The 25073-nt window shown below is 39.9% G+C and overlaps 3 protein-coding genes across 9 annotated transcripts in view; 2 read left to right on the forward strand and 1 right to left on the reverse strand.

Annotated features, from left to right (window-relative positions):
- The window catches only part of GNL3 (G protein nucleolar 3), a 20547-nt gene extending 15735 nt beyond the window's left edge, over window positions 1-4812 (forward strand). Inside the window, exons 11-15 of the mRNA XM_054977095.1 lie at window positions 114-256; window positions 662-798; window positions 1616-1791; window positions 2441-2522; window positions 2615-4812. Coding sequence (XP_054833070.1) covers window positions 114-256; window positions 662-798; window positions 1616-1791; window positions 2441-2522; window positions 2615-2682 — 606 coding nt within the window. The 3' untranslated portion in view covers window positions 2683-4812. The remainder of the gene's footprint in view (window positions 1-113; window positions 257-661; window positions 799-1615; window positions 1792-2440; window positions 2523-2614) is intronic.
- GLT8D1 (glycosyltransferase 8 domain containing 1) lies at window positions 3161-20549 on the reverse strand. 7 transcript variants are annotated; one of them, XM_054977098.1, is made up of 10 exons: window positions 20474-20549; window positions 12348-12407; window positions 12158-12256; window positions 10533-10749; window positions 9128-9245; window positions 8193-8277; window positions 7298-7410; window positions 6681-6847; window positions 4914-5026; window positions 3161-3971 (listed from the first exon to the last, which is right to left on the reverse strand). In XM_054977098.1, exons 2-10 carry the CDS (start codon window positions 12361-12363, stop codon window positions 3781-3783), a joined length of 1119 nt encoding a protein of 372 aa, XP_054833073.1. In that variant the 5' UTR covers window positions 12364-12407; window positions 20474-20549; the 3' UTR covers window positions 3161-3780. The 7 variants fall into 7 exon arrangements, with proteins under 7 accessions (XP_054833073.1, XP_054833074.1, XP_054833071.1 ...); XM_054977099.1 differs by lacking the exon at window positions 20474-20549 and adding an exon at window positions 19976-20459; XM_054977096.1 differs by lacking the exon at window positions 20474-20549 and adding an exon at window positions 19953-20459.
- Window positions 20550-20595: 46 nt separating this feature from the next.
- SPCS1 (signal peptidase complex subunit 1) lies at window positions 20596-24968 on the forward strand. The gene is made up of 4 exons (XM_054977104.1): window positions 20596-21018; window positions 22024-22083; window positions 22479-22565; window positions 24800-24968. The coding sequence occupies exons 1-4, from the start codon at window positions 20686-20688 to the stop codon at window positions 24920-24922; spliced, it is 603 nt and encodes a 200-aa protein (XP_054833079.1). The 5' UTR covers window positions 20596-20685; the 3' UTR covers window positions 24923-24968.
- Window positions 24969-25073: the final 105 nt, after the last annotated feature.

Below are 25073 nucleotides of genomic sequence, written 5' to 3' on the forward strand. Positions count from 1 at the left end.
TTAAAGTAGAATTTCCCTAGTTGTGCTTGTACTGCTGAGACTATGGAAGAACCGATTTATTCAACAGAAATTGAGAATGATACATTTGATGGGGATTTCTTTTTTTATTTCAGATCATGATGTACTACAATATTCCAGATTATAGAAACTCTTTGGAGTTTTTAACATTACTAGCTCAGAAGAGAGGAATGCTGAAAAAGGGGGGTGTTCCTGACACAGAAGGTGCAGCTAAATTACTGCTGCGTGACTGGACAGGGTAAATATTTAGTAAGTTGCCTGGATGAAATAAAGCGTTGTGCAGCTGCTCAAAAAGCATATTATTTTATACATGTGAAATGAAATTCTGTGTCATTTGACTAGGTTTAACTACTGTATATGTTTTTTCTCCCGTGTACTACGGTTAAGAGTGGCAGTGCTGTGGCAATTTGTACCTGAAACTGCAGTTGTCTTTGATGACACTAGGTGTGATACAGAGTTATTGTCAGTACATACACGCAGCAGTGTAAACTACACTCTAAGCATGTAGTTATTAAGTCCAAAAACTGACATTGTCTGAGTTATTTTAAAAATACTATCTCTAAGTAAATATTTTAGACTGATAAGCTTGTGTGGCTCTTTTGAGTGTGTGAATTTTCATACTTCTGTAAACACTTTTTCTCAGTGCCAAAGTGAATTATTATTCACAACTCCCTGCATCATGGATCCCGTCACCACATCTTTCCAGTGAAGCTTTAGCAACAGTGCAACAGGGTTTTAATTTGGAGGATCTGGAAGAAGATAACAAAAGCACCATGAAAGGTAAGGCTAAACAACCCTTTTGTTGTGCCCCTGGCTGCCTAAAGTCTTGTTCTCTGTCTCTTGTTGGCCTCTGAGTTGAGAGGCCCAATACTTGCCAGCAAGCACTCAAGCCCTGAAGCTGCCGGTGACCCCGCCCCAAAGGTGGCACTTCCATGGCTGGTTGGGTGTCCCCATTCCACCCTGGGATCCGCTCACCTCCGGTCAATCACCAGGGCTCATATCCTGTAGGGAACCACAAGTGTTCCCAGCTACCATACACATCTACCCTGCCAATCAGCTGTAAGGTAAAGTGCAAGTGATAGGACTCCATCACCGCTGCATGACCTTGTGCCACAGCTCTGCTCTGGCCAGACAAAGGAGCCACACCAGCAAGTCTTTTCCCTCTTCCCACTGCTCCTGGGTTAACCCTAGTTGCCACTGAATCCTTGAGGGTCCTGTCCTGCCACACATCCAAGTGAGGGTGCCAGAGATCCATAGCAACTGCCCATGTGTGTGTGTGTGGGGGGGTGGCTTACTGCACTCCATCACTCAAATTATGCTAGTTGTTTTGCTAACAGGCAGTAACACTTTGATTATCAAAAAGAAAAAAAATACTTGTCTCTCTCTTGGCGGTAATATTTCTAAAATTCTAGATCTGAATTTAGGTGAAGCTATATAGATTGAGGCAGGTTCAGTTCGCCACAGCTGCCATGTTCTGTGAGGAAATACTGGGGTCAGTTGTTCTTGTCCAGAAACTGGGTAGGATTTCTTCTTTAGAAGAGCATGGTTGAAAGTTCTGCCCATGTGCTAATATGGTTAACTGATATTTCTTCTACAGCTAGCAAATTCCCTAATCGGGCAAGCAGCATTGTGTTTCAATCTCCTGGCTTCACTGATGGTATTATAGACGATACTGAATTGCCAGAGGAAGTATTGGGGAAAAAGAGCATAGAAGTAATTGAAGATGCTGAGGAATTATCTGAAGATGAGGAGGATGAAGTGGAAAGTGAAGAGGTAAACATGTAAGCTTTAAGAGATAAATGTGATGTTTGTATCACGTTCAGCTAAAACCAGTTGAGTGTAACATGAGAATTACTCAACGTGTGTATTAAAAAAACTCAAGTGTACACTGTACATAATCACTGTAACTGTGAATAGTGCTATGGTGGGCAACCAAGTCACAATCTTTTAGCCTCTTCCCATCTGTAAACTGGAGGCCTTACAGAGGTCCCCAACCTTTTTGAGTCATTTGGAATTCTAACTCATTGTGGTGGACACAGCCACAAAATGGCTGTTACAGCTTACCTTCAGTCAGACAGTAAAGATCCTTGTGCTGTGGAAGCAGATTCTGCCAAAGCAATGTTTTTTAAATTTGCACAGTCAATCTAATTTCCTATGGCCAGTCAGAAGCCATGCTTGGCAAAGGCCCCACCCACTTTCTAAAAACACTTGGCTGGCACCAGGAAAGTTGTTGACATGTACAATGGCACCCATAGGTACCATGTTGGAGACCCCTGCCTTAGTAATTAAGTGCAGGCTGTTTGTAAGAATAATTCTAAATAATACCTGTTTTGGCTTGTTTATTCTCTCCACATCAACATTCTCTCCAGAATACAATCCAGCATACAATGCTGGATTGTATTCTTTTATCACTTTATTTCAGGAAAGCAACAGACTGGTGAGCACTGAAACAATCTCTGAAGAGCTGGCAGCAGAGAATGCAAAATGTGGAAAGTTGCCTACAGGTACATGTTAAAGCTAATGCTCATAAAACTAATTCCACATTGTTATCCCGAACAACCTATTGATTTCAGTCTCTCTCTTTTATCTTCTAAAGGTAAACAACACAACATAAAAGCTAGTGACCTGGATGATGCATATGACTTCAATACAGATTACATATAAGAAGACCATGCATTTTTTCAGTGTTCCAGTTTTCTAGAATCAGCATTTTGAACTCTATAGGCATTCCTGTGGATTGTGCTTGCAAAAGCAATGCTGGTTCTGTGTGCATATTGTATAGAGTATTACATTTTTATTTAGAGAAGATTGTGTTGTTCAGAGATTGCTGATCAAGTCAGCCTAAACTAAACTCTGGTAATGCTTGCTAAGTTTCCTGCAGCAGCGAGACATGTTGTACTATGAAAGATGCCCAGAGGCCTGCGATTCATTAATTCAGTTTCTCAACAGAAAACTTATATTTTCTGAGTTTGAATCATAAACAGTGAAAGAAGTTCTTAAGGGAATGCAGTGCTACAATTCCTATGTATTTGCACCAAAGGGATAATCTTTGAACAGGCCAGCAGGAAAATGTTCAGGGAAGTCCATGGACAAAAAGATAGCAGGGCCAGAGTGAGATAATAAATGTGTGACTATTCACAGAACAAATGACCAAATGCAAATATATTTTTCCACATAAAATTCATAGTGAGTTTTTGAGCAGTTGTTTACACAGTTCTACAAAGCATTCTTTTAAGGTTGATGGGTAAAAAGCAACCAATTTTTAAAAATTAATTACAAAATACCTAATTCTGGTAAATCCAAACAGAATTCACCATTACATTTAAATGTAACATAGCTGGGGAGATTTGAAGGAATCTTCAAGCAACACAAGGTGTCCAGAACAAAGCTTATATTCACAGGTTAAGTTTTAAAAAAGTGGTAGCAGCTGAAATACATTAAGCTGCAGTACAAGATGTGTAGCCATCAACCAGGGGTAGTAGTAGTGGGTCATTAGCGGGAGCAGTTTGTGTGGTCACGTGCATTTTATCCCTGAAGAGTTATTCATGAACAATTCATCTAGTTCCAAAATGGTAGTTCTTGGAGGTGCCATCTGCTTCACTAGAACAGCATCCATTATTTACAGAAAGCCAGCTCCCCTAATCATGTAGTTTCAAGTATTTTAGGGTTTCTCCATATGAATACAAAATGGTGACTGTAGTATTGCTGATCTCACTTAGTGGGCTGGTAAATTTCCTGAGAATCCAAGTGTATCAAATCCATTTATTTTGTTTCATAGATATCTGTGTGCCTCCGGATCAAGTTGAATTTGTTGGTAGGGTCAGGAATGTACCATTTTTCCCAAACTTCTGCATAGGATGTTGTCCTTCCCCAGGGTTTGAAATGTCCATTCCAGTGGAGTAGTTTGGCAGCTTTGACAAATTGGGGCGAGTATCTTTTACCAGCACTAGAACCTTTAGAATGAATAACAATCATCAGTTAATTTCAATTTCCACCTCTCCAAGAATTCATGATACTGAGAATAGCAAATAACAGGGATTTTTAAAAGTCCATGGGTGAATCTGTATTTTGATTTGCTAACTTTTGCCAAAATAGTTTGCCAAGTTGGGCAGTTTGATTTTCTCACTACAGTCATGCTTCCTACTTTCTTCAGAATGGATGGGTAGAATGGACTAGCATGCAAACTCAAAAATACAAAAGCTGTCTTGCTTGATCAGATCTGAAACATTAGGTGTCAAGGAAGCTGACAAGCAGGTGTGATAGAGAATATCCATTGTTTGCCCCTAGCACCTAGTTGTCAGAGTATATTTAATCTGCATATAAAAATAAGAAAGAAGCCAAACTTCAGGGTAAAAACTTCAGCAGATGAAAGAATAAAGCATAGGATCTAGTGTAGCCTCCACTGAGGTATATCTAGGGTTTTTTTCCCCTATGCCTTCTGATAGCTTAAAGTAAAAAGCTGCACAAGAGCTTAAAGTACACATCCTTTGAAAGTAAGATCTAGCTCACATAATTGATCAGAGACGGAACTCCCACAAAGTGAGAGTGGGTTGGACTAGATGACTCTAGAGGTACCTTCCAACCCTATAAGCGTAAGATGTATCAGCACCCCTGCCACTCATTCTAATGACCTTTGATCAAATCATTTTATTTCCAGACTGATTGTAATGGGTTTTGTATACAGCAACACTGATCAGAAATGAAAAAATCAGTGCTTGGTCTTGCAGTAGCTTTTATGCAAATGTAACTATGTTAAATAAAACTTCTTCCTGCATGACAGGATCCAACCCCATAGCTTAATTGCAAGATCTTTGAAATAGTAGTAAAGAGAAGTGGGGGAGGAAGGAGTACAAAACCAACAATTTCAGTGGCAAATGCTTTTCTCATGTACTTACCCAGATGGCGCACATTCCACATAGGATCAATGTTTGAATGCCTCTTGTAAAATACAATGAGCAGAGGGGGTGTAGTGATGCTGCCTGCAGGAGTCCTACTGTATATCTCTTCTCTAGGCAAAGAAAATTAACCTAGTTGAAGATACAACTGATTCTAGAGAAGAAGTGGAAGGTACTTTTCTCAACCAACCTCTGGCCAAACTAAGAACTAGTATAATAGCATAGAAACTGTGAGTGAGCTATGAACGAGCCTTGCCTTTGGCACAATCTTAGAAAGCCTTTGATAAGCCGTATTCCCTCAGCCTCAGCATCGCCCCCCTCCCCTGCAATACTGGAGATACCAACAGCTTTGTTTTTGTAGGGTGTTTGTAAAAGCTTAAAGTATAGCAGGACCGAGAGTGGACAAGTTAAAACAGTAATGGAGTATTTACAAGTGGGCTATCCATGAATTTGCACTTTGGTATTTCCAGTTTAAAGTATACTTGGAAAATGGTGTTTTACAATCCTGATTATTCCCAGAAATATTTGGGAACAACTGTGGCCAGTTCTCTTATAGTCTACAGAAACATTGGCCTAGTTGCAGGCAGCGTCAGAGTATGATTTTTAGGAATGCGAGAACAGGCAGGAATGTGCCTTACTTCTGCTGCTGGCCGCAAAATTGATTCTGCTGGGATTCGTTCTTTTTGAATTGGGAGGCTTTTGGTCAATGGTTGCTCTTGTATGTTTGGCTGAGGCTTCTTTGACCAGCAGAAAGCATTGTATGAAGGAGGCTTAGGTATTTTGGATACCCTTTTTAGGGGTTCATGTGCAGAAAGCAAGGAACACTGCTGTAGCTTAGCCCATCAGAACCAAGGTCATTAACAGCAGCCAGGCACTGGGTTCAGTCGGTGGGGGAACACCACAGAACAGAACTAAGTAGTGCCCAGCCACAAGCACAAGGTATTGCCTTGCTTCAGTTTGCTTCTATTGAGCTAAGTTGCAACAGTGTCAGTTTGGTTTGGGTGGAATGCGTGTGATTCTGTGATTTGATGTTGGTCCCCTTACTTACTTTGTTGAAAATTAGGGGTTCTTTAGAGAACAGGCAGGAATAGGTCCCCCGCAAATGTGATGGAGTTTGCTTACAAAATGACCCAATGTCCACTGCAAAAATGGTAGGAACTACTGTTTCTTTGCAGAGAAACAGCAAAGGACAGCTAATCTTGAGTTACTGAATTAAACCAAATTAATTTGTTGACCTGAATGTAGAATACCAAATATGATTTGGTATTCTCCAAAATGTTGCTGAATTAGCAAAAATTTGTATCCCCCCCCCCCAATTCCAGACCTGATATGCACATCCCTAGTTCTACAGCCTCAGGTTAGCAAACTTGAGTTCAAGTACTCCTGTCAGTAGTTGTGAGGGAATGACTGCCCAAGGCTGTAGATGAGAAGCCTTTAATCATTGTGCTTTTCGGAGTATTCCAGCAGGTATACTCCACCTATGAGTGTGTCCAAGGAAATACTTACTAGTTCTAACTAAATCTCTTAGCCACTATGGTAAACTAGGGAATAAGACTTAACTAAGGCATAAGAGGGAGAGAACAAGTAAACTTAATACTGAAAACTGCTTAGAGTCAAAGTAATATGGGAGCAGCAACATTCACTAAATTGATTATAAACTCTGTCTAAATCAAAGATGATTGCGTTACTTTTTCCCCCTTCTTTTTACAATACAGTAACCTGAGCCCCACCCAACAACCTATGAAATTCAATTCTGGATGCACTTACGCCACATTAAGTGCCATCCATTTTTCCAGTTGCTTGGTGACATTCTGTAACTTCCATTCTGTTAGATTAGCAACAAAGACACCTGGATTGAAAGAGCATGTGCTTGCTTTCATGGCCAGCTTCCGAATGGCTTCTTTTTTATAATCAAGAAATCCAATGTAATTATACTGAAAATAAACAGAAACTGGATCTTCAGCACAAAGAACATCAGTTACTGGTGAACAGAAGGGGAATGAAGCATTACTTCCAATCTTAAGGTAGAAATGAGCCTCCCCACGACATGCTGAACAAAACCCAGGTTATGGTACCTTAACTGTGTTAAGGTTCTGTGACCTTGGCATGCATCTTGCATGAGTTTACTGTCCCAAGATGATTAGGGTCCTGATTGCTATGTGGTGGACCTTTAAAGTATGCCAAAATATCACTTAAGATTCCAATCCAATCAAAATCCTAAACACTACAAAACGAGTGCCTACCTTCATTTAATGTTTTTGAAAACCAAAGGCAAGAAGTACCCTTGTAAAAGTGTGAAGTAACAAATATAACCACAAAAGTAGAGGCAACTCGTAAGACAGTGGGCCTGTATCATTCACAATTTCTTTTAAAGCCGTGCACACCTGGTTTCCTGCTCCACGGACTGCAAACTTGTTTGTGGTAGAGTCACACTCATCTGAGAATGCAGCTGCATGACCATGTTGCAGTTTAGTGTTGTAAAGTTCAAGGATATCATCTGAAAAGAAATCCACGTCAATAAAAACAAATTGCAAAAGCAAACTAGACTTCCCTCCATTCTACTAAATGTTAATAACAAAAATCAGTAGTGCTGTTTAGTGATTAGAATGTCAAAACAGGAATGAGATTCAGATTGCCACACAGCCATGAAGGTGATGGCATGACCTTTAGCCAAATACACTTCACAGCATTGTTGTGTGGATAAAACGGAAGAGGGACAAACCATGAGCTCCTTACAATAGATATAGATGTATCTCTATATTTGAGTGTAATCTTTTTCGTACAAATGAAGTTCATTGCAACTAGAAAATAATTCATTACCTAAAGTGCCTATCAAATTCATTCTACCATGCTCTAAAGCAGTCTTATCTCAGTCTCTACAAGCTGTGAGTCTGACCCTTGTAAGACTAATACTGTACACTTAGAAGCTATTAATACATAATACAAAATCTGGATTTGGTCCTACACTTTTTAAAAAACAGTTTTAGTTTTTTGAAAGCTCTTTCCACACACCACTATGAAAAATGTTTATTTCTTTAAAAAGCATTTCTCAAACATCTCATGCAACATCCCTGGTGGTAGTTTTGCTACAATTATATACTATCTAGATTAGATGGTACAAGTAGGATTAAGGGGTGGGGGGAGTAGTAATGATTACAGGAGGCATTATACCTTTCGGAGTATGATTATTATTTTTTTAGACAAGCTCCTGGATGAAACTGATTCAAGAAAAATAATTCCTTTGACATAAGTTTCATATAAAAAGAAAAGTTCCCATACCTTGCACAATCACATCATCATCCAAATAAATAGCCTTTTCTGCATTAGGGACCCAATTAGGCATATAGAATCTTGCAAAGGTTAGCTAGTTGGAAGCAACCAAAACAAAAGACATGTTCCTTTAGCCAACTTTTTTTGCACTATGCTTTCCAATGTCCAGAAGTTCAATTGGAAATTATTCCCATTCAAATCAGTGCTACTAAATTAAAAAACAGGCCAGGATCAAACTAGTTCCATAATACTGTATGGGAATATGCCATTTGTAAGAAAACAGAAAACATCTCACTAGTTAGCACTTAGTGTATCAAACATTAGTTCCCCAACATCTCTTGATTGTATCTGCTACCCATCACTAAGGTTAAATATTGAAACAATTATTTCTGGAACTTCCCAATGCTTTTACCAGAATTATCCCATATTAAGCAAATATGTTTCAAGAGCTGTGACCAGATTGGTAATTACAAATCAGATTTCCCCCCCCAAACACCTCATACTTATATTCACTCATGATTTATCAACAGTTATCCTGCATATTGTACTTTCTGGTTTTTCAAACTAATAATTTTAAGTGTGCTTCTTTAAATGCTTGGTGAGGTACAGATAAAGAATGGGGGTGAAAGAGGGGTGAGTGAGATGATTGGTTGATGACTGAGAGTGTGGGCAGAGCAAACTGCAGTTTTTAGTTACTGAGAGAGAGAGAGAGGGCTTTCTGGTTAAGACAGGCAAGTTGTGTGCAGCCTGAGAGTGTCTCTGTATTTCTGAGAGAACATTCTATTTAAAACAGGCAAACTGTGTGTGCGCCACAGAGTTTATATTTGGAATATAATTCCTGATGGCAGCAATCTACCCAGAGGGTGTAAGAAGAGGGTTAAAGGCAAAATCTAACTGATAAATAGAGAGGATCGTAACACTAACGTTATTGAATTCCCACTCACAGGTTTTATGGAGTCTGGTATTTCTGAGTCAGTCCTCACTTTTCCATCCAACAAGTGGGGGTCAAAATCCAAAATTCGGTATTTCACATTTTCCAGACTCGTTTTACTAAGCCATAATCTGCACAAAGGAGAGAGCAACAGAAACACACGCAGTTTTTTAAAAAAATAGGATAATTTTCTTCTTAAATGTGTACAGGACATCTAGTGAACTGAATATCCAATTCTGATGTGCCACAGCCTGCTCTGCCTAATATTTATACACCTCTTAGCAGCCCCCACCCCCAACTGTGAAATGGGAATTTAAATGCGCTACTTTTTCTGAGATTCCTCCTTCTGCTACTAGAAGATGTAGAGAGAAATCTTAAGCAGATCTACTCAGAACTCTACTCAAGTGCTGCTAGTCTGGGTTCAGCGCAAGGCTAGTGAATTGCCAATGGAAAGCATGTGGATTTTTGCACATTCCTCCCATCAGTCCCTTTACAAGCTGCAGTGAGGAGAAGGAAATCAGTGTTTTGCTCTCAGTTCTTGGACACAAGCTGAGGATATTAACAAAAACTGGGTGTAAAGATAACCAAACTAGCTAGGTATAGCATGAGTGCAAGATGGATTCAAATTTAAAACACTCCAATCACCCTCTGTTGCTTCAGATTTTATTTCACAAGTAAAAAGAACTAGATTCATTATGGAAGGATCTATTTACAGTAAGTTTGTTAGAGACATAAGGCCAAAAGAAGGAGTCCACATTTCTAAAACAAAAGTACCAATTAAGTGAACGAGTAGTTATATTTTTGCAGATTTAACTATCAGACAAGCCAGTGGAGAGCAAAACGCATGCATTGCTCAGGTCTGTATTTTCCAACAGTTATACGATCCTCTGATTCAAGATAAAACAAGTTTTTTTTAAAAAAGGCTCTACCGAGTGGATTAACAAGGTTTTTTTACATACATTTTTTGTTTTGAAATACCTATCATTGGGGTTACAGCTGTGTAGTGATGTGTCACTCAGGCTTTACAACAATAAAGTTAGTAAAAATTAAATCCGAAAAAATCTGAAGTCTCATTTATTTTATTACATTTTATCTCACCATTCTTCCAACCAGGGCAGGGCAATACACATAGTTATCCTATCTTAATTTTCACAAGAGTTGTGTGGATAAATTAAGGTTGAAAGATGCTACCCTCTACCCATACTATCCAGTAAGCTTCCTACCTGAACAGAGATTTGAATTAAGGTTCCCCTCATCCAACACTGGCATATGCTATGATTCAATACATTTCTTCTTGATGTGACAGCAGGATTGAGAGAGAGAAAGGAATACGTCTTTCTACTCTACTGAACCTGAAAAGCAAGTCTTAGTTTACTAAAAGTAGCCAAGTTTAGCAACATTTTGTGAGTATGCTTTACCTCAAGTGGTCCACTGTATCATTCAGAGTGACAATATGGAACGCCACATTGGACTTGGTGTTTTGGTGAATGCTGTTCACAGTTGCAATTACACCCCCAAGCCTATCATCAGAGGCTGTAATGACCACAGGAATTTCTTTGTCATTTTGGTCATCTGTCAACCTTTGAGGAACCTCAGGAATAAAATCTATTGGCTGGAGTCCTAATGGACTTGAATCTGTAGGACACAGCATGGCATGTTATCAGTTATACCAAAAGCATTATTGGCATGATCCAGTCAACATCAAATGCTTTAAAGTCCTGTTGATTTCAACAAAAAATTCTTAACTCTGCTGTTGAAATTGGTAAGATTTCAAATTGTTTTACTTTGACAGAAAGATGCCCTAGCTAACAGTTTACATAGTTCCTAAATGTCTCCAATTACTTCCATTAAGTTGCAAGATACCTTTTGATTCAAAGCAGGTGGCAACCTGGGAGACGAACTCAATTGTGGCACCAAAATCTGAAACTCGCTCCCCACAGAGATTGGCTTGTTCCCCGTGTTGCTGTCTTTCACCAATGGGTGGAGACTTTTTTGTTTCATTTGGCATTCCCTCAGTGATCCCTCCTCCCTCCCCAATGTTTTAAGAATTGTTTTTATCTTTTATTATAAATAGTTTAATTACGTATTTGTGCAATACTTGTACTGATTTTTAAAATGACTTCAATCTGTATGTTTTAATTTGTTAGCCATTTTGGTGGTCCAATTGGGCCAGGATAAAAATCTTGTAAATAAGTAAATAAATAATAGGAGTCTAGATATTTGAAAAATCAAGCGATGACAGACCCTAGTGGGATAATCAGATGAGAGTTTCTTACAGTCTAGATGACCCTTCAGAACTATGGATTGATCAGAATGAAACATATATAATAACTATAATTTAAATGCTATAATGTACTTGTGCAGTAGCTAAGGTTTTTTTTAAGCCTGAAATTCCAATCACATTTCTAAACTCGGCTCAGCAAAGTTAAAAAGCTATCTGCACAAAGGACTGTTCCATTGCTAGCAATGCCTGGTGCCACAAAATGTAACATTCTTCCTTATGAGAAAAAGGAGGAGACAATTATTTGGTCCCATTGCAAAAGAAATAAAAGTATTTCCAGTGATGTATGGAAACAAACTTGGCATGTATAATCATATGATACTTTCTAATATGAGGTCATATCAATCTGCCTAACACAACTAGCTCTGACTGAAGTGGCTTTTCAAGGTATCAGCAGAAGCAGGTCTTGTCCAACATCTGCTGCCTGAGATTGCTTAACTGCAGATGCTGACAACTAAAACTTGGACCTTCTGCAGGCAAAGCAGGTACTCTACAACTTGAGTCACCCTCCTTTTAAGTGTATGGTCTTCCTGCCTTTGGTGAAAAAGGCCTACGGGGGGGGGGGGACTTAAACCAGCAGCTGCAGGGATAGAATTCAGATGGCCCACACACTCTGGTTATCTCCACCACCCGAGGAAAAAACGTCAGAGTAAAACATGTTTCATACTGGAAGAAAACTGCTTCAGTTTGTAAAAATAACATAATGGTAAGTCTAACATCCATTGTTTCCAAAATGTAAATATAAAATAAAGGCAACTGTACCTGACAATTCCCTTTTCAAGAGGTCACTGAGACCTAGTATATTGTGATGCAGCACTAACAAAAATATAACAACAGCAAGGACCAGGATGAAAATGTTTACTGAAATGGAAGAAAGAGAAAGTCAGGAAAATAACTATCAGGCTACTCTTGTACATTTAAAAAAAAACTTATTTGGTCATAAAAAAAATACCTTTTCTGTATGTCATTTCCTTCTTTTGTTCTGGATGAAAAGTGAAGCCTCTTTAAGAATCTGTAAGAAAGAAATAAAGAACCACTTTGCAAGCATGCAAAATAGATAAACCATTATTGAAGATTCATATTCAAATATTAAACAGTGATATTGCATGTCCTCAAACAAGATTTTAAGTAAAATCTACCTACGATATAACCATGTCCACAATCATGTATGTATGTATCACACACACACACACACACACACCTCTCTCACATATGGCAGAAAAACCTAACCTGCAGGCACAAAATAATCTAACTTTAAAGCAACAACAAAGCCTTTCCCTCAAAAAATAGTCTTACCCATTTTTGAAGTACAGAAAGCCTACTTAAAAAAGACTTTAAAAAAAATAGCCAGCATGGGAAACTTGCCCACCACACCTCCTCAGGGAAGGTGTTCCACAATGATGTAGCCACCACTGAGAAAGTACAGGCCTGCTCTGTGGCCAATATAAAATGTCTCAGAGGGAGGGTTCCTCTAGGAGGAGGCCCTACAGGGATCTGCAGTGATAAATACACCCATAATCAGAAGAAATTGTCCCTCAAATAAGGCTTTAAAGATTATGACCAGCACTTTGAATTGGACTTGGAAACACATTACTAACCAATGTAGTTGTTCTAAGAAGGAAGTATATACTATTTCTGCCCTCTAACAAGTGAATCACTCCATTTTGTGTCAGTTGAAGCTTCTGAGTCGTCTTCATGCACATTGCATTAGGTTTTGCCTCTAAATCACAGCAGAATGGATAAGCTTAGCTGGATCTACACAACTCTGGAAGGGAGCCAGTTTCTGCATCAAATGCAGCTGTTAAGATACATCTTTGCCACGGCATTCACCTGATCTTCTAAAAGAAGTGTTGGATCCAACAATACCCAAGGAGGCCAAACTTCATTCCAATGCCAATGGGAAATCTCTTCCAGATTCTCTGCTTTACCAACCAGCATAACCTCCACATGGACCACAGCTGCCAGGCACTGGCCCAGCACAGAAACTGCCACTGCTACTGGCTTAGTCAAAGAAACATAGAAACAAGTATCAAAAGTACACTAATGACACAAGCTCCCAAGCTTAGGATGATCTCAAAGGTCTCATGCATAAATGAAACAACACAAGTGAAAGGATTGAACCCTGTGGAACCTACAGGACATACCCAATACTGCCCTTTGAAATTCAAGTCATCTTTGTCACAGCAATTACCTGATGGTAAACAAAATTGGCAGGAGAGAACTAGCCCATGCTACATTTCACACACCCAGCATCTCATTTAAACTGAATCCCAGCCATTACACCTGCAATGTTAGCATGTAAGAAGGCTGTAACTTGGGCAGGTGTTGTGCTGACATGTTAACATTGGAAATGTAGGTACTTTGCATATACAGTTGTTCAATTTAGGCTAACTGAAACAAGATGTTGTGTGCATTCAAGCGTTACATGGTAACTTCTTTGAGCCCACCAGCATCACATTAAAATTGGGCCACACCTGTAGACTGGAATGCTAGGAAGACTGAAAAAAGAGCAGGCAATAAATAGACATGCATGTCCTGCCTAATACCAAGCTGTTTCTAAAGAGCAATCTTATTGGGGAGAGACCTACTTCTGCCTGAGACCTTGGACAGCTACTTCAGTCAAAGTAGATTGTATTAGGCAAATCGATGGTATGATCTGGTATAAGGAAGTATCTTATGATTATATGTACCAGTTTTGTTTCCATATATCATAGAAATATTTTATTTCTTTACAATCTGGCTTCAGGCCAGGATTTGGAACAGAAACTGCCTTGGTTGATGACTTCTACCGAGAACTAGATAGAGGGAGCATGACCCTGCTAGATCTCTTAGCAGCCTTCGATACCATCAACCATGGTATCCTTCTGAGTCACTTCTTGATCCTGGGATTAACAGGCACCATCTTACAGTGGTTTGGGTCCTATCTGGGTGATTAGTCTCAGGTGGTGGTACTGGGGGACTCCTGCTCTACCCCATGGCCACTGAACTATGGAGTCCCACAGGGCTCAATTTTATCCCCATGTTATTTAATATTTTACATGAAGCCACTAGGAGAAGTCATCAGGAGGTTTGGGCTGTGATGTCAGCAGTATGCAGACGATACCTACTTCTACCTTTCTTTTCCATCTAATTTCAAGAATACTGTTGATGTTCTGAATGGGTGCTTGGAGTCAGTAACAAGCCATATGAGGGTGAACAAGATGAAACTTAGTCCTGACAAGATAGAGGTTCTCTGGCTTAGTAGCAAGGCTGACTCTATCTTGGATGGGGTTACACCACCCTTGAAAAGACAGGTTCACAGCTTAGGAATACTGATTGATGCAGCAGTCGTCTTAGAAAGCCAGGTGGCTGAGATGGCTCAGAGTGCATTTGTCCAGCTTCAGCTAATATGTCAGCTGTGTCAATTTTTGCTTCAGTCAGATCTAGCCACAATGATCCATGCCTTAGTTACATCTTGACTGGACTATTGCAATGTGCTCTACTAGGACTACACTTGAAGATGGTTCAGGAGCTGCAACTAGAGCAGAATGCCACTGCTAGACCACTGGTCGAGACTGATAACATGTGACCCCCCCCCCCCCAATATTACAGCAACTACACTGGCTACCAATCTGTTCCAAAGCCCAATTCAAGGTGCTGATTCTATCCTTTAAAGACCTTGGGACAAGGGTATCTGGTCTTCTCCCATGCATTCTCATATAGGAGTTAAGATCACAGGGAGAGGTCATCTGGACACTATTAGTCCACAGTCCACTGTGTTAGTCCAACAACTGTGGAACAATCTCCATATGGAGGTGTACCTAGCCCCCTCACTCTCTAGCTTCAAAAGGCAGCTGAACACTGTTTTATTTAGGGCAGCTTTTTAACGTATTTTAACCATGTTTTGAACTGCCATTTTTTATTTTACATTGTAAGCTGCCTTGAGTGCCCTTGGAGGAAAGTTTTAGGTTGGTAGCTGTGTTGGTCTGCAGTAGAACAGCAGGATTTGAGTCCAGTGGCACCTTAGAGACAAACAAGATTTTCAGATGTCTGAAGAAGAGAGCTCTGACTCTTGAAAGCTTACACCCTGAAAATCTTGTTTATCTCTAAGGTGTCACTGGGCTCAAATCCTGCTGTTCTTGGAGGAAAAGATTTTTAGATACAAGGCGTATATAAGCCAGTAAAGGCAAAACACTTAGTTTAGGTGTAATCAAAGACAATTCTACAAAATTCTGACTGGTGAATGGAGTAGCAACAACACACTTCCTGGAAAGAAGAAACCATTGCATTTTGGTGAGGCAAAATTAAAAAAAGCAATACTCACAAGCAGCATTGATTGTTCAAGTTCAGAAAGACTTAAGGCAATCAGCTATATCTGATGACTGGATGATAACTGGTACAACAGTGTTAATTATGAAAGATTAAGTCAAAGGGGCAATCCCTAATAATTATCAACCAATAACTTGCCTGCCAACAATGTGTAAACTGTTAACTGGAATAATTGCTAATGAAGTTCAAGAGCATCTAATTGATAACGCCCTTTTACCAAACGAACAGAAAGAAAACTGCCAAAAATCTTCTGTACAAAAGATCAGTTACTAATAGCCTGGACTGATTACAAAAAGGCATCCAACTTCCTGCTGCATTCATGGATTGAAAAACCATTAGAAATGTTCAGAGCTAGCAGCAATATTAGAAAGTTCTTGTCAGCAATAATGACAAATTGGTGCACAACACTGAAATTTAATGGAGTGGAAATAGGATGTGTCAGTATCAGGCATGGAATATTTTTAGGTGATTCTCTGATACATTTACAGTTTGTCAATACTTTGATACCACTACTGATGATACTGAATAAAACACATTGTAGATATGAGATTACAAAGGGAGCAGAAAAAATATTTCATTTGCTATATATGGACAACCTTAAATTATACGAAAAATCTGAAGTGGAAATCAAGTCTTTGATGCCTACAGTGTAAATACTTTGGAATTGAAATATGTACAATGCTATCAATGAAACAAAGGAAGATTTGCTGAATCAGATGGAATACAACTTGTGAATGGAAATGGAATCAAAACCTTACACTATGAAGAAAAAAAGTATTTGGGTATATTGCAAGCTAATGATATTCAGCATACAATAATGAAAAAAACTTGTGCTGAATGCATTAAAAAGAGTCCAAAAATACTCAAGTTAAATTAAACAGTGGAAATATAAATCATAGTATAAACACCTAGTTTATTCCAGTGATTCGATACTGCACTGGAATTGTAGATTGGATACAACCAAAATGGATGCACTAGATTGCGAAATGAGGAAAATCATGACAGCTAATCACACTGTACATCCTCAGTGACATAGATCAACTTTTTTTCTTAAAAAATTAATTTATTAAAATTTGTTATCACATACAATATAACAAATACAAAAATAGATACATGCGATAAAAGTTTTAAATTTTTTTATGTAACATTCTAATAAGTAACATCCTAACATCCTAATAACCAAATCCCCCCTTATATTATCTGAAGTCGTTCCCAACTTGAAGATATAACTTCTTGGTCATTTAAAAAGTGTACCACAGGAGCCCATGCATCTTTGTACCCTTGAGGGGAGAAATTTATCTCAGTCTCAAAAAAAGAGTTATTTGTAATTCTACCCAGAATATTGTTGTACCAAAGTTTCTCCTGCCACAGCAAGATGGAGGGGAGGGAAGGTAATTTCCCTCTAGCAGCTATAGTGAGTCTGGCAGTAGCAACCAATAAGGAGATCAGATTCTTCTGCTCCTTAGAGACAGCAGAAGAGGGCCAAAGATCTAACAACAAAAATTCTGGGGTAAACACAAAATTTGACACCCTTTCAATTTGCTCCATCACCTGTTTCCAAAATGCTTGAACAATAGGACAAGCGTGTAAATAAGAACCTATCTGATTACAGTTTTTCCAACAAAATGGATTATACGTTTTTGTTATCTTATCCAATTGTAATGCAGTATAATACCAGAATATAAACAGTTTGAAAAACTGAAATCAGTTATTATATATTTTGGATCTATTAGAGAGTTACAAATTCTGGTCCATTCCTCTGGAGAAATATCTTTCCCCAATTCTTTTTCCCATCTCTGTTGATAGGACAGGGCAGTAGGATGGTCTAGATCACATAATGATTTATACAATAAGGAACATACATCTTTATAGATCGACTTTATTTGCCATGAAGTAATGGTGGACAAGGATTGTTACAATTAAAACAACAGAAGAAAAAAGTGTGCTGAACGATTACATTAAAATGAAGAAAGAAAAGATGCTGGCTTACATTTACAGAGAAGAAATCATTAAAGTTAACAGTACCAATGACAAATGTGTGTGTATGTGTTATGTGCCATCAAGTCACCTCCAATCTATGGTGACCCTATGAATGAAAGACCTCCAGAAGGTCCTACCATTAACAGACTTGCTCAGATCCTGCAAACTGGAGGATGTGGCTTCTTTTATTGAATCAAGCTATCTCGTTTTAGGCCGTCCTCTTTTCCTACTGCCTTCCACTTGTCCTAGCGTTATTGACTTTTCCAGAGAATCTTGTCTTCTCATGATGTGACCAAAGTATGATAGCCTTAGTCTTGTCATTATAGCTTCTAGGGAGAATTCAGGCTTGATTTGATCTAGTACTCACTTATTTGTCTTTTTGGTTGTCCATGGTATCCGCAAAATTTCCCTCCAGCACCACATTTCAAATGAATCAATCTTCTTGTCAGTTTTCTTCACTGTCCAACCTTCACAGCCATACATAGCAAAGGGGAATACCATAGTTTGGATTATTTTGATTTTAGTTCCCAGAGAGAGATCTTTAAGGATCTTACCTAGCTCCATCACAGTTGCTCTTCCAAGTCTCAATCCTCTGATTTCTTCATTGCAGTCTACCTTTTGGTTGATGATTGAGGCAAGGAATAGAAAATCTTGAACAATTTCAGTTTCCTCATTGTCACCTTTAAAATTGTGTAATTCCTCAGTGGTCATTACTTTTGTCTTCTTGATGTTCAGCTGTAATCCTGCTTTGGAGCTTTCTCCTTTAACCTTCATCAGTAGTCGTTTCAAGTCTTCACTATTTTCTGCTAGTAATATGGTGTTATCTGCATATCTCAAATTATTAATGTTCCTTCCACCAGTTTTCACTCCACCTTCTTCTAGATCTAATCTAGCTTTCCTTAAGATATACTCTGCATAGAGGTTGAACAGGCAGGGAGATAATATGCATCATTGTCTGACACTTTTGCCAACTGGAAACCATTCTGTTTCCCATATTCTATCCTGACGTAGCCTCTTGTCCAGAGTACAGGTTGTGCATCAAAACATCAGATGTTGTGGCACCCCCATTACTTTTAAGACTCTCCATAGCTTTTCATGATCCACACAGTCAAAAGCTTTGCTGTATATAAAACACAGGCTGATTTTTTTCTGAAATTCCCTGGTATGTTCCCTTAGCCATTGTAAATTTGCAATGTGATCTTTGGTGCCTCTTCCTTTTCGGAATCCAGCTTGAACATCTGGCATTTCTCATTCTCTATATGGTAAGAGTCTTTGCTGTAGAATTTTGATCATCACTTTGCCTGCATGGGAAATTACCACTCCCATCATCGTTGGAACATTCAGTTCTCTTCTGCTGATGTGACTGTTGATTCATGAAGGGGGTGGATGCATCTTAGTCTGGTGTTTCAGCTTTGACCATTCTGCCTTGAATGGCTCTTCCAGGAGTTTAGACTCTTGACCAAGCCTGTGCTCCTGACAACGTTGCTCTCAGTTTCACTGACACACTCAAACCCCCTCATCACGTTAAGGGGTGTATCCAAGAGGGAGTAAATTAAAAATATAGGAAAGAAAATGTTGAAAAAACACATGGAGGCATGGCAAAGTAAACCACTGTGCAGTCACTTCATGAAGAATACTATGGGTAAAGTCAACAAAAGTAACAACTGGAAATAGCTAATGCAAAGGATATTGAAGAAAAGAGACAAAAAGACTTACATTAGCTACACAAGAACAGGCATGAAGAATAAACTGGATGAAAGCAAAAATCGAAAAGACCACAGCAAGCGCACATTATATAACAAAGCGGATGAAACAGCTGGCCATTTCATCAGTGGGTGCAGTAAGATCACACAAACTGACTATAAAAACCACCATAATAAAGTAATTGCAATGCTGCATTGGAATATATGCAAAAAGTAGGAGCTACCATCTGTGAAATATCAGTGGGAAAATAAGTCGGAGAAACTTGAGAAAGTTAAGATCATGTGGGAATTCAAAATCCAAAAGATAAGGACATAATATTCCAGATATTACTGTGATTGAAAGTAAGAAGGTCAGACGGATCGATGTTTGGCAATCCCATGTGACAGTCAAATGGAAGAAGATATAACAAATATCTAAGATCTGAAGTTCAGCATCTCTGGGAGAAACATACAACCGTTATTCTGGTACTGACATGATTGTTCGAGTCCAAAAGGACTAACTAAACATCTAGACGATATCAGCAGAGACAGGATAACAACGATAAATCAACTGTAGGTAAACTTACGAGCCTGTTAATGGCATGCAAACCTTGGAGTCCACACCCTCCAAAAGGAGCAGTAGCACTTGTTCCCCCACCAGTCACAGTCTGGAAAACACTAGCCCCCTGACTGGACCTGCTTCACAGAAGCCAAGCAATACCAAACCAGGAATAAGAACCGATGCATCTCAAGGGAACATCCACGGAGATGGAAGTACTTGTGGCAACAGCCAGCAGCCAGCCGACGAGCTGCTTCTGTTCCTAGGATTCCTGCTTGCTTGGGAAACGATAACCCTTCTGTTTCTTCCTTCCCTTCGTACAATCTGGAAGCCACAAACGAAATGCCAGCTCAACAGCAGCAAGTTGTCAGCAGCTGGAGTTTAAAAGAGCGCCCTCTGCAGTGCCTGATCAGAGAGCAGTTACGGGTATAAAATGAGCCTGCTCGCATAGGAGAGTAGCAAGCACGTCCCCCTGGCCACGTACAAACTCTCAGAAGGTGGATCAATTGAAATCAGGGACGGGCATTGAGTTAGACACCACGATATTACCGAGGACCTCTTCGCTCGGAGGGCCCTTGTGTTTCTTGCGTGCTCGTTGCCATGGAGACGGAGCCGCATGCTCTAGAAGCCTTTGCGGAGCCTGTGGATTTCTCGGTCGGGCATCACCGAGCAGGAAACGGCGCCATAAGCGCGCGAAATAACGTTAATTCTCTTGAACAGAAGGGCTTCTCTGAGCCCAGTACACCGGAAGTCCATGAACGATGAGGCGGGGCAAGGAAACGTCGATTCCGGCAAGCTCGGTAGTGCCCGCCTTGTGGACCCGATCCGCCACTAAGGAGCCGGAAGCGTCGCCTGACACTTCCCCCGTGGACTCTTCTGCGGCGGACGCCAGTTCTCAGGGCGACCCTTTCCAGGCTCCCCAGCCTCCGAGCAAGCTCCCCTCCGCCAGGGTTGGTGAACGTCCGCTGGACGCCGATTTGGCCCCTGCTTTGCGGCCCGAGATCAACCAGCACAGCGTCAGGAAGTGGGTTCGAAGCTTGTCCTTGGAACCGGGCAAAATGTTCAACATATTCCGATCCATCCCTACGCAGATGGTAAGGGAGGAGAGGTGGGGTCGCCTATGGAGGGGGGCGGAGGGCTTGCGGGGGCTCTGCCGCTCTGTTTCCTTCCCCCACCCCGTCCTGGAGTTTCGCGCTGTCGGGGCGGGCAGGAGGTGGCAGGGCTGGCAAGGGGGGTTGTGAGCCGCTTGGCCGCAAAGCGATTGTGAAGGCGACGTGTCCTAAGCGGAGACGGATTGATCTGAGGTACACGCTGGGCGACAAAAAAAAGAGCCTTCCGCGCTCGACCTGGAAGGGGATCGGGGCACCGTCTTCATTACGACTGCTTGAGAACCGCATGGCATGCTTTTAGAGCAGATATTTCGTTTTTAAAGGCACAGTTGCTCAAAAGGAAACACCCCCCCTCCCATTTCTTGGTGTTCTGCATGTGACTTCTATATAGAAATTGATTCTTGGAGGGCCCTTTGAAAAAACTCTGGAAAATGTTGATGTGAGGTCCTCAGAACTGGAAACAGGCAATTAAACAATTTTATGAAATAATTCTTGGAGCACAGCTAAATCCAGGTCTGTATTTTTCCCCCTATGCCGGATATACACATCCAGTTCTGCTTCTTGCTAGGCAAAAACACGTCAAATTTAGTGTCAGAAAATTCCAGATACAGGTTTGCATCTAGAGCTGGTTGATACTCAGTGCTCTGAAAATCATTGACCTTACTATATATTCCTACTGTCAGCCCCTGTGAAAAGACATTCCATGACATGACTGTGGGTAGGTCCAGACACCGGAGCCAGAGTTCCAGCAGCCTAATGTAGGATCTGGCAGTAATTTTCGTTATCTGTCCATTTTCTTCCTACCTGCATCTGGTATCTCATACTTTAGCTATCAAAATGTCTTAAACAGTTCTCAAGTTTAAAAGGAAAATAGTCAAGTCTGTGATTAAGGTATTCTCTATCTTTTATATATCTATTTTTGATGAAATGGCCATAATCCACAAGAATCTGGAGAATGAGCAATGCTATCAAATTTCTCTCTTTCCACAGGACTACAAAGGGCAAAAATTAGCAGAACAGATTTTCCAAGGAATCATTCTCGTGTCTGCAGTACGTATAAAAAAGAATAAAATGCTGTCTACGTATGTACACAATAGTTAAAAGAAAAATCCAGTATGTTATCATGCCAAGTTAATCTTTGATTGAAAGCACAGAAACTTTCAATATTGATAGTAAGCATAAAAGTATGTTTTGTATAATTTTATATTTTATGTTGACAGATGATATTTGTTGCTCAGGTTTTTTTCTTTGTTTTGATTTTATTACGGGTTTCTAGCTAGCTACCTTGTAGACATTTTATATTGCAATATATAGTGAACTCTTAGGGCTAAAAGTCCAGCTTTGACATCTTTTTCAGTATTATAGAAATTAAAGGCTGTTATGAGGCTCATCCTATACATTCTGTCACTGCGATTTCCTTTGACTTATTTCAGGTTTTTTTGTAGGTAATTGGTTTCATTTATGGATACATCACTGAACAGTTTGGCTGGACAGTTTACATAGTAATGGCTGGATTTGCCTTGTCATGCCTGGTAAGAATTTAGCAGAGAAAATTATAAAATGTAGCTGAGTTACTGAAGTCAAATGAATGTGGTAGAATACAGCTGCAACATATATACACAACAGAAGTAATGCTTCACACACCATCCAGTCCATTACTGGAACATTTTGACCCAGTTACAGTGACAGATATTGACAGAATTCTAGCATCTATGAAGTCCACTACTTGTACACTGGACCCCTGCCCATCCTGACTGCCAAAATCTTGTAAAGACCACATAAAGAGGCCAGCCCTTGAAGTCTGTCATAAATCAGTCACTAACTCAAGGCATCTTCCCTTGGCCTCTCAAAGAGACAGTCACCTGCCCACTCCCTAAAAAAAATCAGCCTTAGACAAAAATGGTGTAGCCAATTATCACCCAGTCTCTAATCTGCCCGTTTTGGGCAAAGTGGTCTGGACCCTTTTCAGTCTGGTTTTAGGCCAGGCAATGGGACAGAGACGGCTCTAGTTGATGACCTTAGCCTGAATGTAAACAAAGTCCACACTTCATTGTTGTTCCTCCTGGATCTATCTGCAGCCTTCAATATAGTAGACCATGCCATCCTGCTGAGACATTTGGAGGCAGAAGAAGGTATCAGGGGATCTGCCTTGGATTGGTTTAAGTCATTCCTCATGCTACAGACTCAGCGGGTTGCTATTGGAGACCAGCTATCCTCAGTATGGGAATTAGTTTTTGGGGTTCTGTAAGGTGGTTTTATCCCCCATATTATTCAACCTCTATGTAAAGCCTTCGGAAGAAATCTTTCATAGCTATGGAACTGGATGTCATCAATATGAAGATGCTACTCATCTCCGTATCTCACTGTCCAAATCCCCTAGTGATGATGCAGAGGTTCTGAGTCATTGCTTGACAGCTGTTGTCAAATGACTGAAAGCAAATAAATTGAAATTGAACCCAGACAAGACAGAGGTCATGCTGATTGTAAAAGCAGACATATTGAAGGAGTATGCATGTCGCTCCCATTTTGCAGTCACGCCATGGTTACCCATCAGTTACAAGGCTTAATTCAGGTTCATGACTATTACATTCAAAACCCTTTATGGCCTAGGTCCCTCATTCCTGTGAAACGGCCTCTCTCCCTATGTTCCATCACGGCAGCTTTGCTTATCTGAACAGGGCCTTCTGCAGATACTACCCTAGAGTTGGGCTGAATCAACAGCTGCCCATACTTGTGCTTTCTTTGTGGTAGCCACCACCTTGTGGAGTAGCCTGCCTGAGTAGGTCAGGAAAGCTTCCTCTCTCCTGACTTTTTGCAAACTATGCAAGATGGATTATTCAGGAGTGATTTCTTCTCAGATTATAGATCAGTATCATAAGAAATAGCTCAATGAAATATCTTGGTAAGGGACAGGGGCTATAGACTAAGCTATTGGGTACTGCTAGCTGTTTTAAGATATGCTCCTACTGGGTAGTTCAACATTGCTAAAGATGTCATGTTAATCGCTTACACTTTAATTCAGAAAGGTTTCATCTGTGTGTTCAGCTTTATGCTAGTTTTCAATTTTGCAGCAACCATGCTGTATTGTATCTGTTTTTCATTGACTGGCCTGTTGATCATATTGTATTTTTGCTCTGTGGATATCCTAGCTATTGATTATATTGTATTCACTTACAGTATATAATCCACCTTGGATCTCAGTGAGATAGACTATAAAAACAATAATAATGGTGAATGTAAGATAATGAAATGCATCAGTGATTATGAAGCTCTTTGAAGTGGCATCCACGTCTAATCTTACTGTACTTCTCTGGACAACTTGCAAAGTTAGTCCATGCTACCTCCCTAACCTATCATAGGAATCTTTCATTAGTGAACAAGTTTATTGTTTTTCCTGTCTAGTATAAATGTATAAATGTCTAGGATTACTGAGCAATATGCTGTATTTCTTGGCCGTTTAGCACATTACGCCAAGGCGCAAACACATTTTCCAGTGAGCCTCTTCTCCCTGATCACCTGGTTTTTCCCTTACCTGGCTTCACAATACACTTGCAAGAGAGGTTGACCTACTTTTGAGCTGTACCCTTAGTTTTTACTTTGCCTTATTTGAAATATAGAACTGCTCTGAGAAGTTATTTCTAAGATTGACTTCCTATTTATCCTTTCCTATAAATTTCTGGAATGTAATTAAAAAGACAAGGTTTTTGTAAAAACCTGGCAACAGGAAACTGTTCTGATTGAATTTTCTTAATGTCTTTCTCTGCAGCTAACTCTCCCTCCCTGGCCTATATATCGTCGTAATCCTCTGAAGTGGTTACCTGTCCAGGAATCTGCAACGGATGATAAGAAGCCAGCAGACAGAAAAGTAAAAAGGCACCCTAAAAACTAAAACTATCCTGTATAATTTTTGGCCATTAAATTTGTTTTGAAGTCGATTTCTTGCTTTGTAGTCCTCTGTGATTTAAATATTTGACAGCATTTCAAATTTGGTTGTGCATTCGTGTTTTGAGAGTGAGATTTAATACAAGCTTTGCTAAGTA

The sequence above is a fragment of the Eublepharis macularius genome, chromosome 4 (assembly GCF_028583425.1).
Source record: "Eublepharis macularius isolate TG4126 chromosome 4, MPM_Emac_v1.0, whole genome shotgun sequence".
NCBI lineage: Eukaryota > Metazoa > Chordata > Lepidosauria > Squamata > Eublepharidae > Eublepharis > Eublepharis macularius.

Bases quoted from the DNA above. Each gene is read 5' to 3' on its own strand.
- GLT8D1 (XM_054977098.1), bottom strand. The intron at 10,750-12,157 runs GTACAGTTGCCT...TGTGTCCTACAG, and splicing joins CTTGAAAAGGGAATTGTCAG to ATTCAAGTCCATTAGGACTC. The intron at 3,972-4,913 runs GTAAGTACATGA...TTCATTCTAAAG, and splicing joins GTGGAATGTGCGCCATCTGG to GTTCTAGTGCTGGTAAAAGA.
- SPCS1 (XM_054977104.1), top strand. From the start codon at position 20,686: ATGAGGCGGGGCAAGGAAACGTCGATTCCGGCAAGCTCGGTAGTGCCC. The intron at 21,019-22,023 runs GTAAGGGAGGAG...CTCTTTCCACAG, and splicing joins GATCCATCCCTACGCAGATG to GACTACAAAGGGCAAAAATT. The intron at 22,566-24,799 runs GTAAGAATTTAG...CTTTCTCTGCAG, and splicing joins GATTTGCCTTGTCATGCCTG to CTAACTCTCCCTCCCTGGCC.